General features: G+C 34.2%; 1 protein-coding gene and 1 pseudogene across 2 annotated transcripts; both read left to right on the top strand.

The window, feature by feature from the left end:
• The first annotated feature begins 4,203 nt into the window (after positions 1 to 4,203).
• LOC143894933 (uncharacterized) lies at positions 4,204 to 7,558 on the top strand (annotated as a pseudogene). The gene is made up of 3 exons (XR_013256208.1): positions 4,204 to 4,883; positions 5,014 to 6,793; positions 7,211 to 7,558. The product of XR_013256208.1 is annotated as an uncharacterized LOC143894933 (transcript).
• Positions 7,559 to 8,721: 1,163 nt separating this feature from the next.
• On the top strand, positions 8,722 to 11,539 carry LOC143894932 (uncharacterized). The gene is made up of 2 exons (XM_077401612.1): positions 8,722 to 11,197; positions 11,283 to 11,539. The coding sequence occupies exon 1, from the start codon at positions 8,722 to 8,724 to the stop codon at positions 10,375 to 10,377; it is 1,656 nt and encodes a 551-aa protein (XP_077257738.1). The 3' UTR covers positions 10,378 to 11,197; positions 11,283 to 11,539.
• Positions 11,540 to 15,000: the final 3,461 nt, after the last annotated feature.

Raw genomic sequence — 15,000 nt, 5'->3', positions numbered from 1 at the left:
TACACATATAAAGTCGATATTTTTAAAATTATTTTTGTATAAAAATCTCAAGGTTATTCAGAAGTGAATATTCTATGAGATATGTTATATATTCTGACATAAAATAAAAAAATTTGTCATAAAAGCTTTTCTTTTGGAAAAAATATAACGATGAGATGCAACAGAACATCGACGTAAGATATCTATTTCCGTAATGTGCATTTTTGCATTTTATACAATTAATTTATGTAAAATTATAAATACATGTATGTTTTTGTCATAAATATGTAATCTCTTGTATGAAATATTAATGATATAAAATTAATGTTTTATAATTTTGCAGAAGCATAAGATTTTCTATTCAAAATTATTCGCAATCGCGTAAAATTAGTTCTATTTATATTAAAATTTAACACTGTAATGATTGGCATGATTCGAATGAGGAAAATATTTTTTGGAAGTATATAACAAAAAAATTGTACAAGTTAGAAACTTGCACATTGCTTTCTCACTATCTTTTTTCACTCATAAAGCTTCCTCTATAAGGAATTAGCAAAATTATTATCTTGTAATAGATTGGTTTCTACATAGAGCTTTATGAGCGAAAAAAATGGTAAGAAATGTGCAAGTTTCTAATTTGCACACTCTTTTTATTTTTATATAACCTTTACAGAAAGTAGACAATAAATGAAGAAACTGAATTTAAATAAAAATTTGACATTTACTCAATATATTACATAATTTTTTATTATACTTTTTTACATAAAAAAATTACATTTAAAATAATTTAAAATTAAAATTTTATAAAAAATAAACCTTTACCTAATTCTCATCAAAATTAAAACTTAAAACCAACCATTCTTCAATAATACTTTGTTTATTAAAAAAAAATTGCGGAAGTTAGAACTTTTACAAACATTTTTTGAAAAATTAAAACTGCCTTATAATCTAAAACACTATATAAATTTTTATAAAAATAACAGTAAATAAAAGTGTTGTACTACTTACTTGTGTGCCAATATGCAGCGTTGTAGTTCAAGCAATTCTCAAGTTATAGCATTTGAAATTTCGGGGAATCCGTACATACATGCACACACACTCATACATACATACGGGATATTTAAAAAAAATGCGATTTTTCGACATTTTAGAACATTTCTGAATACATTGGCATAGAAAACTAAAAAAAAATTTATTACGAAGACAAAGCTTTTTCTATAAAAAAGCAATATTTTTAAAAGTTTATTATAAATATTATATAGTGTGCGGCAACGATAAATATTTTACGACAATACAATATGCGGTGTAATTTCTCATGTAAAAAAATTTCGGGGTATTTTTTTATAGTTAGGGCATCTTTTTATAGACCGGGGCACGTTGTCACACGGGGCACGTTGTCACATCGGCTTTATTTAAAAAACTAATAACCAGAGGGCAGCACCCGTCATTCCCAAAACGTGTTAGTGTATACCCATCTTTGGTGTGTTTACAGTGTTGAGATTGCTCCAACCGTGTTGACGTAAAATCAACTTGAAAGTTTTTTGCGACCGTAAATAAAATTTTATTGTCTAATATTCAACGTACTGGACATGAAGTTTATGTTTTTTCAGAATAGACCTTTATATTATCTTAAAGTATGTACTTTTACCTACCGCGTGCAATACCTAACCTTATGAATATCTCAAACGTGTCGGCCATGAGGCTGTTTGGAGTAAAAAAATGCCCTCGGGGCACGTTGTCACGAATTTGATGGGGCACGTTGCAAATCTTAGGATGACAATAACGAGTAAAAATATTTTATGTTTAATCACCGACATAATTATTAAAAAAAAATGTGTATCAATAAGTTGCGCATTCAAGTGGAATTCTTGTATTTAGATTAAGACGAAAACTTCGCGCTTTTTGTACTTTTTTGAAATAAAATAAATGTTTCTGTGAAGGATTTTACTTTTTCACATTGCAGCGCACTATAATATATTGATATTTACGTTAAATACAGTTTGAATAACATTTTGCATGCAATTACATTTGATGTGACAACGTGCCCCGTGACCGGGGCACGTTGTCACAAGCGACCTGTCGTTATTTATTGTTATGTAACAACTGTAGAGTAACAATCACACAAAATTCGATACTGTCCAATTGAAGCTAAGGGTTCACTCAAAATTTTGGCATATCACAGTACTCTCAAATATTGAATGTAAAAAATACAAAAAATATTGAAAAAAATGTGTAACAACGTGCCCCGGTCTACCCTACTTTATGTCTGTGATCACTGTTTTATCTATATAAACTAATAAATAATAGAAATGATAGAAAACCAATATATGTTGCTAATGTTTAGCAACCTGAATTCAAATACAAATGTTAAGAAATATATATAAGTGAATTCAAAAATACGTGTATACGGCGGATTTTAAAAAAGATTTTCTTGAAAACAAAATATCCGAACAAAGAATGTAGCTGACACAACTAGAATTCTGAAAACATTCGGAACATATTAATACGACAGATTTAAAAGATATTTGGGTTTGGAAGATATTTTCTAATTTAAAACTTTCCAAATAAATTTTTAATATTTAGTATGTAATATCGTTAAACACATAGATAGAGAGTGAGAAACATGAGACGACATATCTTTCCATATTGACAACATACACAAAATGCTGAAATTATAGTTGCGGAATAGCCCAGAAGCAAATCAAAAGTTCAAGATAAATTTTTTCATACAAGATTTTATTATTAAAAAATCATGGTACGTCTTATTACGTATGTAAAAATAAAATTAAAACTTGTTTTACTCCATGTTGTAGTTATATATATATATATATATATATATATATATATATATATTTTTTTTCCAAAAGAAAAGATTTTATAAGATATTTCTTATTTTATGTCAGAATATATAACATATCTTATAGAATATTCACTTCTGGATAATCTTATCTTAATATTTTTATACAAAAATTAATAATAAAACATCGACTTTATATGTGTAAAAAATCTTCTTTTTAATAAAAATTTATTTAATATTTTTTGACATATTTTTTTTTAATTTTGATAAAATTTATTTATAACATGAAATGTCCTTGACAGCTTCTAAAACACGTGATCTTCACGCTGATTGTACTCTCACAATATAATGAGTAAGCAAAGTGAGAGAACCAATCAGCTTCGCAGAAAAACTGGTAAACAATTAATCTCTTACGTGCCCTCTTCAAGAATGGATTACCTAATGATTCGCTGCTTTCGGAAAAAAAACCGATTAAGCGCATATTAGATATAAGTGATATAACATGTTTTCAAAGTTTGCTACGCAGTGGCTAATATAAATTATCAATAAAAGGAAACGATAATTTTTTATAGTTATATGGTAAAAGATAAAATTTACGAAACAGTCTTATAAATATCAGCAGATTACGATTCAATTAACTTTGCACAGTTTACGCAAAGTTAATTAAATTATAACATGAGAGAGAGAGAGAGAGAGAGTAAGAGTGAAAGTGTGTGTGTGTGTGTGTGAGCGCGCGCGCGCGCGAGAGAGAGAGAGAGAGAGAGAGAGAGAGAGAGAGAGAGAGAGAGAGAGAGAGAGAGAGAGAGAAAGAGAGAGAGAGAGAGAGAGAGAGAGAGAGAGAAAGATTTATTAATAAATAAAATGTGAATTTTGTTTGTTTGATCAAATACTGTAATTATTTAAACAAATGGTAGGATAAGACATAAATAAATTTGCAAAGTCAGCATGAACGCATTTAATTTACTGTTTGCTAGAGTATTAACAAGAGTATTAACAAAGCTGCCCAAGTTAAGAATATTATAAATATTAATTATTATTGAATTATTGAGAATGGAATACAGATTGTTAAGTACTCTTCAGATCTCCAAGAAAATTAATCGCTCGATATTATGCAACGTTTCATATCACGCTGATCTGATTTTGGAAGCAATCGCAAGTGAAAGTGATTCGTGCAAAACAGATTGGTGATCTTAATGACTGGATCACGGTCTTATTCTGAGATCGAGGCAAGCGATTCGAGACATAACTGGTTTAGTTACTTGATTTAAAATTTGTTTGATTAACTTTGATTGGGTATACTATTGCATGCAAATTATGAAACATTAAATTGGCTTTTAACACATAGATTAAAAAGTACTAATTCCTTTTTTTAAGATATCGGCTATTATTTAAAATATTTTCAAAAGTCACTTCTTTCAACGGTTCTGTGTGTGTGTGTGTGTGTGTGTGTGTGTGTGTGTGTGTGTGTGTGTGTGTGTGTGTGTGTGTGTTCAGTAAATATATTTAAATATATAATTAAAAAATGTATAATTTTAATTTTTAATTAATCAGTAGCTTTACAAATTTATATTCCATCTTTTTCATTATCCTATTATGTTTTTATCAAAGATGACTTAGGTCAAGTATGAGAATTGAATAATAAAGAATAATACTGCTAACGCAACCGTGACTTTTGCTCCTTTTGAAGATAAAAGAGAATGAATAAATAAACATTAGTATCCACGTGCCAATAGAACATAACACTATACCCAGATAGCAAGTTGCCCGCAGGTTGCTGTCAATTTGCTTAAAACTGCTCTGCTAAATTGCCTTCAATATTGAGGAAAGCGGCTTTCGATTTTGCCTATTGGATTGCCGACTTTTATTGCCACCAAAACGGTTGCCAACAGATTGTGGAAACTTTTATGGCAATAAGTATGCTACGATCGAGCTTTCTGCTTGTTTGCGTAAGGTAATCGTTGTCTGCATAATGCTTTTAAGTTGCTCTAAACGAAATTACTGTTGTCCGGTGACAGCAATATGATGACAACTGAAGGGAAACTTATACCAAACACTATTTCCTTTTTATGCCAAGGAATGCTTGGCTATCTGGGTATTTATACATAACGTAATTATACGAATATATGTATTTTTCTTATTTTTAACCAATAATAAGGTTATAAAATAATTTTATTTCGTGTCCCAATTATTTTCACCAATTATCTCAGAAAAATTGATTTATTGAAAAAATTTTTCAGATAAAAGTTGAAAGGTTCGAAAGGGACCAATGGACGATCTTATTGGATTTTGGATCCAGGGCCTGTATTGAGCCCAATATAGGGCCTAAGTCAAATTTTTTAAATGAAAACCTCTATTTTTTATTGTGCCATCTTTCTCTATTAATTAATTGAACAACTTTTGTTTGAAAAATTCTTTTATTTGCCTAATACTTTTTGAGATATTCAAGGAAAACTTGGTAACTTTTTTAATATTCAGCTTATGATATCTTGATAATTGTTTGCCAGAGAAAGAAGTGGTACAGATATGGGATGCTATCCGTCCGGTTTTGTCCGGATTTGTCCGAGTTTTACGAGCGTTCGGGGACGTCCGGGGAGATTTTTTAAAGTAGTCCGGGTTCCATTAAAAGAATTTTTCTTTAATAACGTCTCAGGGGACCAAGGAACGTATCGTATTCATAAGTAAGCAACCGATTCCGTAAACACTCTATAGAGACAAATTATTATTACATGGGCCTAGTAACATTTGTAGTGCGTATGTTTCGCACGCAAAGGCGCTGCAATACTTGGTTTCCGCGTCCGTAGGGCGCTGCAATATCTGACTTCCGCGTTCGTTACGGAAGTAGCGATCGTGCTTTTACGAGCTTGCGGATCGACGATCGTCATTACCAATTTGTCTTCCGTCCAAGAAAGTCAAGTGTGTCGAGTCGTGTCTTATACCCGTTCTTTTCTCATTTGTATTATCTAAAGATTGAGTCATACGATATCGGTCCTCAGCAATACTTGATCTTAATTACTGCGAGCGGCCAAAATCAGAAGGTGGCATAGTGCCAGAAAGGACGACGTTCGACACGAGGAAAGGCGACGATCGACACGAGGAAAGATATCGGCCATTGTCGTGTATAAGGAAGGGCATCCGCCATTACTGATAATCTGAAGGACGTTGCAAAGACGAAGCATATATTTGATGAATATATACGATTGATGTCTCATTCCAAGGCGGTATTCCTCCTTTTTGGAGTCATTTTCACATAAAGTGGAAGCGCTTACAGCGCTTAACTCTCGATGTTCGTAAGGGGACCACTGATTAAGTTGTAAATTCCTCTATCTAAGTAACTTGTCTTTGGTTCTAGAATATTCGAGAGCTTCTTCTTTTTTATTGGAATCAGGATTTATTAAAATTGTCTTTGCGGTATTGCAAAGCGTTCAATCCTATATTCTTCTCAAGCTGTGGCCAGGCTTTGAGAAAAGAAAGACTCAAATTATAAGAAAGATTCGGTTGCAACCACGCGTATTTGGTATAATTGCTCTCTTTCATCGTAATCTTACCTTCACTTTGTAAAGATTGTACGAATTCGTTAAGATATCGACTAAGAGCACGGTCGTGAATACAGGTCTAGAAACTCTAGTGGTGGGGGTGACCCGCTTAGTGAAGTCATTTTATGTAGTTGACACTATCACCACTTGGAGCGCTGGAGATTAGAGATTTTTTAAATAACGCAAATAATTTTTTGACATATTAAATGTAACAAACGCATAAAGTTATAGAAAGGAATTGATAATGAAATTAACAAAATATTGTGTCGTGCCGAATTGAAAGACTGGGTGCAAAAGTGTACGCGTAAATTGTTCAGTTTTTAAAGTGCCAAAATGTGATGAAATGCGAAAGAAATGGATATCCGCAATTCCGGGTATAAAGGATCTGAAATCTAATCAGTTTGTATGTGAAAAACATTTCGATAAAGAATGTATAATAAGAAATTTTGTAATGCGCGATGTACAAGGAAACGTCTTAGCCGAGGTAAGCTCAGATATAAAAAAAAATATTCTGTTAAAAGGAACTTTAATAATATATCCAGGTTAGTTTTGCAAGATTGCTAATATAGTAATTATTACTTGAAAAATCAGATACTCAATTTGTAGTTGATTTTATTTAATTTGTTCAGACTAATAGCGTTTTTCACTGGCAGAACTGGTGCGCACTCAGTGCACATTAAAGCCGTTGTACACCGATAGTCTCTAATATTTAAAGTAAAATGCAAATATTTCGACTGATAAAATACTCAGTACATATTTTACCAAATAGTGCAATAAAGAATATTGAGGATTTCATGATTTAACCCCATTATATTAAACATACACTTTACGTTGGTTTGTGTACGACGGCTTTAATGTGCACTGAGTGCGCACCGGCTCTGCCAGTGAAAAACGCTATAAGTACCAGCGAACTCGATTATTTAAATCTGCTGTGCCTACAATTTTCTATGAGTCTTTCTCGACTGCAACGGTTTCCAAAGATGAGAATTTGCAAGAGAAAAAATTATGCGTTGATGATGCGAATAATGAATTGTTTAACTCAAACGTGCATTGTACACTATCAAAATCCATCGATATCACATTGCCTATTCCAGAGTCTATTGATATGAAAAGTAAATATTATCATGCTTTATTGTATTCCATGAATTCAAATAGCAATTCAGCAATTAATTCCTACTATATGCAGCCACTTCATGAAGCTATTTTTGTAATAGCTATTATATTATACACTCTATATTACAGCCGATGAGATTGACGAGTTTTCGCCCTTTGAAAGCGCGAATACCAATGCAGAGAATTCGAATAAATAAATAATTCGAATAAAGATGTTATTGTTCCAAATAATAATGAAGATTGTTCTCACCTTAGCGGCAATTCCTTTGAACAGTCAAGATCCAAGGCTGAAGTTAATTCCGATTTTTAATTCTTCGATAATCCTGAATTTATATCGCTCAAGACTTGGTTTCATTTAAGTTTGAATGTTGAATCATGGAACAAAATCAAGCCACGATTTCCTGTACAATATGGTGAACAACGCAGAAATTATGACATTTTGAGTCCAAATGAGTGGACAGATATTATTTTCGACGCCTTCTTCAAACGTTATCGGTTCCCATGTGCTTATATATTCAAGAGAGCAAAAGTGCATTCTTCGCCAGACAGTCTCCATTACATACGGATCATTGGCATATGTAAAAGTAAAAAATGTTGTAATCCTTTCTTTGGATACGTCGAAGAGGAGCCAGGTGTTGACGAGGACCTGCATGTAAAAGTAAAAACTCGAGATACATTACTTGATAATCATGAAGTTGTGAAGCGTCCCCTTGGAGGTGGAGGTGTGAAGAGGAAAGTTATTGGTAAAGAAGGATGCTCAAATTATCGAAAAAGAATAGCGAGGGAAAATGGACAAATTGGAGAGATGGAACCTCCAAATATGTATAAACGGAATATTCTCGATCAAGCAAAAAAGGAATATGTAGATTTAGAATTGAATGTTAAACCGACTGATGGTCGGGATCTGATACGAACCATTGAAGAAATGATGACCACTCCACCCTACGTTGGATCTATACAAGCAGTCGGATCAAATCCTTTTTTGTTTTTTATATGACGACATCACAACTACATGCATATAATGAATATTGTCGACTAGATAATTGGTCGTTAATAAATATTGACACAATCGGTAGTATTGTACGAACTATCAAACGATTGAATAATACGGAAACAGGACACATGTTTCTATCCGCGATAGTCATCAATTTTGATAACACTACATTAATAGTTTCTCAAATGATATCGGAAAGACAAACTACATAATTTATAGAATATTGGTTAAGAACATGGATTAGAAATGGCGCACACAAGCCAAAAGAGGCTGTTTCTGATTATTCTCGCGCTCTTTTATCTGCCATGTCTCTCGCTTTCAACAATCAAACTATAAAATCTTACGTCGCTGACCAATTTGCAATTGTGTCCGGTACAAGTCAAATTTCAAAGTTCAGCACATACATCCGTGTAGATGTTGCACATCTCATACATGCTGTGAGTAGATGGAAATGCTTCGAGAAAGTCAATCACGCGTGCATACGCGAGTTTTTTATACGGTGTGTAGCTCTGATGGTAGATGCTGAAACATTCGAGGAGTTCAGAGAACTAATTTTCTTAACTATCATCGTCGCGGTGAACGATTATGAAGATTCTATAATCGTAAGAAATGCACGTAAGAAATTGGAAACTTGTATTGCAATGGCTACAAAAATAATTGATATACCCGATCGTGACGACAATCTCGAAGACGTTGAATCTATTCTGGAAGATGTACATCATGATCGCGATATCACGTCCGTAAGAAATTGGATTGATGGAATATTAGAAAGCGCTAAGAAAATTACGCAGATCGGATTCGAGTTGAATGCATTTTATTTGCCAAAATTCGTAGAAAGATTAATTATACTCGCGACGGAATTCCCACTGTGGACTGGCGTTGCAGTGCCTAATGGTAAAAAACATGCAACATCGAGTTATGTAGAAGGATATTTCAACGACTTGAAAACTCGCATACTGACAGGAAATCCGTTAATAAAACGGTTGCCAGTGCGTATAGATCGCTTTCTAAAAGTCCATCTGAAGGATATTATTGGTGGTGCGGTAATATTCGAATCAAAGTTGACAAATTTTAAGGTAAGACGGTTAACAGAAGTTGGAACATCAAAACTCAAGACAATCAGTGACAATCGTTCGGTTGTTGCAAAAAAGATCAAATATCAATTTGAAACCGAGAGTAGTGTCGATTCGCGTTCAGAAGATGAATTCGCCTGTCATGAGATACCAAACACAAATGTTCTGGATGTCGCATCATCTGGTAATGAATGCAATACTTTAACAAGCGATGGCTTGACCATTTCAACCGTCATGTATCCTGATGTTAAGAAAAATTACAAAAATGTACCAAAAGAAGATTTATGTGTTAGTTATGTACAGAATGCAGATGATTCAGATTTAAAATCACACGAAAATTGGCGCAATAAAGGTCGACTGAAAGATAACATATTTTCAGCATCTATTATCGAAACAGATGAAATTGATAATGTTTTCGTTGAAACATCTAATTACAACATTCAGATTTCTGACACGTCAGAATCATTAACACACTGCAACGACAAAACTTCAGGAATCAACAACTCGGTACACTTATCTCCTATTCATGAAAATCATTACGTTATTGAAGTTTCTAATGAATTATCAATCAATAATGAAGATCAAAAGCCTACACCAATAGATAACTCGGACGAAATTAACATGAACAACACATTTCCGACTCAAGTTGGCGAGAATTATAATGATTATTCTGATCTATCTTTGAATGATTATTGCTTGGAATCGGCAGATAATCAAGATCTTAACAATAACAATCAAAAACCATTGTCGAACTTATCACCATATAGCAGTACCATCAATATCCAAAAGCCGTTGTCAGCATCATCACCACTTGATAACACTTTGCTAAAGCCTGAAAGCTTAATAGATAATAAAGAGAAAGAAAAAAAAAGTGAAAATAAGAACTGAGGAACAAAATAAAAATGAGATTATATCAAGTGGAGCGAATGTTTCGATAAATTACAGAAACAAACAAAAAAGTGTTTATTTTAAGAAATATCCAGAAATTAAATATGTCAATGCTCAAATGCATAAGAACGTGAAAAGGATCAATTATTTATTACAAAACGGTAATGGCACAGGCATGATTAAACTTGATAAAGTAATGTACAAAATATATAATACTTGTGCATTTGATTCCATCATACAGATTTTACTACGCTGTGTATTTGACGACAATTATTACGCGTCAGTACTAAAAGATTTGGCCAATGAAGTAGTAAAATTTATTTTACTTTTTGCTGAAACCGGTCTAACGGCAAAAATTTATCAAATACGATTGTCCCTTTTAAAGCCGCACTATAAATCTATAAGAACTACTAAAGTAGAAAATATAACCACATCAATTTCAATAGATGCTGAAGATTGTGTGACTATCGTGTGGGAAAAAGTAATTAACGAGCCAAGTGCATTCAAATTATTTACATGTTCTAATCCGGATTGCAAAACAACTACAATCTCTCAATCGTATTTGACTGTCAATCACAAAATTATCGCTAAAGAGGGTTTCAAAGCCATGGAAAAAGCACTTAACTACGTCTCATGTTATTATAATGTAAAATGTACTAAGGAGGGATGTTCAGGGAAAGGCACTGTGACGATGTCATTGAACTCCCATCTTTTTATCGAACTGGACATTCGATTAAACATCAAGTCAACAAAAGGAATGGGATCCCGATTATCGGACTTCCCAACTACTATATATACATTTGGCTGATATTGAGTACAGGTAACTTCAACAGGATACTTATTATACTAGTCGCATATAATATTGTTATATTTAAACTTTGAAATATAATTTTTTTTACATGCAGACTCGCCGGTGTAATACATTTGGAATCAGGCCACTATGTTGCATATTGCAGAAGAATCGATAGTCACTGGGAATTGCTGAACGATTTAGCTACGTCAGTAAGATCGTGTAAGGCGGATACTGAGGTAGTACCGGCTGCCGTTATGTATGTTAGAGAATATCATAAAAACATATTGTAATATTTAATATAGATATAGGCGGAATTAACTTTCTTGACGTTAAAAAATTTTTTAATGTTGTTTTTTTTTTTTTTTTTTTTTCCCAGAAGTGTGTTTTTTGCCGGACACTGGATTTTACAGTGTAAAATAATAATTAAATTCAAGGTTAAATTTTTTATTTTATTTTGTTTATACTTAATTGAAATTTTTTTATTTTTTATAAAAGTAAAAATAACACTTTTGCTATTTACCGCTAGTTTTTAATCATAACGCCGATGGGTGATCTCGCGTTTCTCCCTGGGAAGCGATGTATGATATATAAACAAAAAGTGATATATAAACTAAGCGATGTATGATATATAAATAAAGTGATATATAAACTAAGCGATATATAATATATATACAAAGTGATATATAAACTAAGCGATGTATGATATAATAAACAAAGTGATATATAAACTAATTAAGCGATATATGATATATAAAACTATAAGCGATGTATTATATATATATATAAACGAAGTAATGAATGATATATATATATATATATATATATATATATATATATATAAACGATGTGATGATCACTAATATATGTTGCATACACTATTAATTAGTTACATACACATATGTTACTTTTACTGTCACTAAGTAATTACATATACACTTTATATTTATAAACAACTAAGATAATAAAGTATACATACCTTGCTAGAGATATAAAAGTTATATCTGCAGACTATAGTAGTTATTATTTGTAAAATTTCTCAAAACAAATAGATTTAAGTTATTGAACATTATTTAAATAATATATATTTTTACGTTTTTTGAATCAATTAAGTTTAATGTAAATGGATTACAGTTTAAAATCTTATAAACTTTTAAAATCTTATGGTATATATATAGAAAAAAGAAATAGTTAGTATACAAAAAATATGGTATATAAAAAAATAAATAGACCGTCTATCTTCACAAATATTTATATGTATATGTCCGCAGGCTTATTGCAAAATCAGCTCTTTTGCAAAAAGGCTAGCTTTTTTGCGAAATGCCGGCCTTCCCGGGAAAAAATATTCATATCTGACAATATATGAACATATATAAACATATATGATATATATATATGATCATATATAAATAAGATATAAACAGATATAAGTTTTACATGCCTATATATAAAGCATATATAATCATATATGGTTATCTATCGCCATATATGATCAGATCGTACATTATACATGACACAAGATCTGATCATATAAGTTCATATATGGTCAGACATATTATTATGTGTAGCAGATATGACACTATACATAATCGTATCTGGCCTCACATGGTCGTATATAAAGAATGTTCGGCCATGTATTATCAGATATAATTATATGTGGCCATACATAACTGTATCGACATTGTATATGATCATATATGACAAGACACGATCACAGACTGTGACACGATGCTGTATATATGATTGTATATCAAGAGACACGGTAGTGTCTCGCGCCAAGTACACGCGGAGCGAGACCGACCGTGACTCTTTTACGCGACGCGACGAGTTGCGAGTACCCGAGATGTTGAGATCTCGATAACGAGTGAACGGATCAAGTTCTAAGTAGGCTTGATCGATAGCTTGGGGTCCAATTAGGGGGGGGTTTCTCTCATAATATTCCGCTACGTGCCCTACGAGCGGAGATATTGCGACGCAAAGTCCAAATGTGAAAATTTATTTTTAAGATACTCCTCCGTCTCCTCCTAACGCTGCGATCTATTATGACGTCATCAGAGAAACGTCACTTTCACTTTTTCGACGCTGGCGGCGCAGGTATCGCCAGTTTCGATATCGCGCGCGTATTTCAAAATTAAGTCGATAAACTTATCGGTCAGGAGGAAGATTTCTATTTAAGTAAAAATTAGGTATATATATAACCAGATAATGCGCTTCATAGATTTCGGTGTCCAGGTGTAATAATACGTTGAATGCGATGTCTACGTGTCCCAGGTTGCCGATGACGAGGTCCACATAGTGCGCTCCGTAGTTTTCGGTGTCTACGTGTATTAATACCTTGAATTCGATGTCCACGTGTCCCAGGTTGCCGATGACGAGGTCCACACAGTGCGCTTCGTAGTTTTCGGTGTCCAGGTGTAATAATACGTTGAATGCGATGTCTACGTGTCCCAGGTTGCCGATGACGAGGTCCACACAGTGCGCTCCGTAGTTTTTGGTGTCTACGTGTATTAATATCTTGAATTCGATGTCCACGTGTCTCAGGTTGCCGATGACGAGGTCCACACAGTGCGCTTCGTAGTTTTCGGTGTCCAGGTGTAATCGTACGTTGAATTCGATGTCTAGGTGTCCCAGGTTGCCGATGACGAGGTCCACATAGTGCGCTCCGTAGTTTTCGGTGTCTACGTGTATTAATACCTTGAATTCGATGTCCACGTGTCCCAGGTTGCCGATGACGAGGTCCACACAGTGCGCTTCATAGTTTTCGGTGTCCAGGTGTAATAATACGTTGAATTCGATGTCCACGTGTCCCAGGTTGCCGATGACGAGGTCCACACAGTGCGCTTCGTAGTTTTCGGTGTCCAGGTGTAATAATATGTTGAATGCGATGTCTACGTGTCCCAGGTTGCCGATGACGAGGTCCACATAGTGCGCTCCGTAGTTTTCGGTGTCTACGTGTATTAATACCTTGAATTCGATGTCCACGTGTCCCAGGTTGCCGATGACGAGGTCCACACAGTGCGCTTCGTAGTTTTCGGTGTCCAGGTGTAATCGTACGTTGAATTCGATGTCTAGGTGTCCCAGGTTGCCGATGACGAGGTCCACATAGTGCGCTCCGTAGTTTTCGGTGTCTACGTGTATTAATACCTTGAATTCGATGTCCACGTGTCCCAGGTTGCCGATGACGAGGTCCACACAGTGCGCTTCATAGTTTTCGGTGTCCAAGTGTAATAATACGTTGAATTCGATGTCCACGTGTCCCAGGTTGCCGATGACGAGGTCCACACAGTGCGCTTCGTAGTTTTCGGTGTCCAGGTGTAATAATATGTTGAATGCGATGTCTACGTGTCCCAGGTTGCCGATGACGAGGTCCACATAGTGCGCTCCATAGTTTTCGGTGTCTACGTGTATTAATACCTTGAATTCGATGTCCACGTGTCCCAGGTTGCCGATGACGAGGTCCACACAGTGCGTTTCGTAGTTTTCGGTGTCCAGGTGTAATAATACGTTGAATGCGATGTCTACGTGTCCCAGGTTGCCGATGACGAGGTCCACACAGTGCGCTCCGTAGTTTTTGGTGTCTACGTGTATTAATATCTTGAATTCGATGTCCACGTGTCTCAGGTTGCCGATGACGAGGTCCACACAGTGCGCTTCGTAGTTTTCGGTGTCCAGGTGTAATCGTACGTTGAATTCGATGTCTAGGTGTCCCAGGTTGCCGATGACGAGGTCCACATAGTGCGCTCCATAGTTTTCGGTGTCTACGTGTATTAATACCTTGAATTCGATGTCCACGTGTCCCAGGTTGCCGATGACGAGGTCCACACAGTGCGCTT

Source organism: Temnothorax americanus, unplaced genomic scaffold (genome assembly GCF_048541705.1).
Source record: "Temnothorax americanus isolate GAGA-0224 unplaced genomic scaffold, ASM4854170v1 Scaffold149, whole genome shotgun sequence".
NCBI classification, from domain to species: Eukaryota; Metazoa; Arthropoda; class Insecta; order Hymenoptera; family Formicidae; genus Temnothorax; species Temnothorax americanus.
The sequence above is the reverse complement of the archived record's forward strand: the minus strand, read 5'-3'. Positions and strand labels throughout refer to the sequence as shown.

Bases quoted from the DNA above. Each gene is read 5' to 3' on its own strand.
- LOC143894932 (XM_077401612.1), top strand. From the start codon at position 8,722: ATGTCTCTCGCTTTCAACAATCAAACTATAAAATCTTACGTCGCTGAC.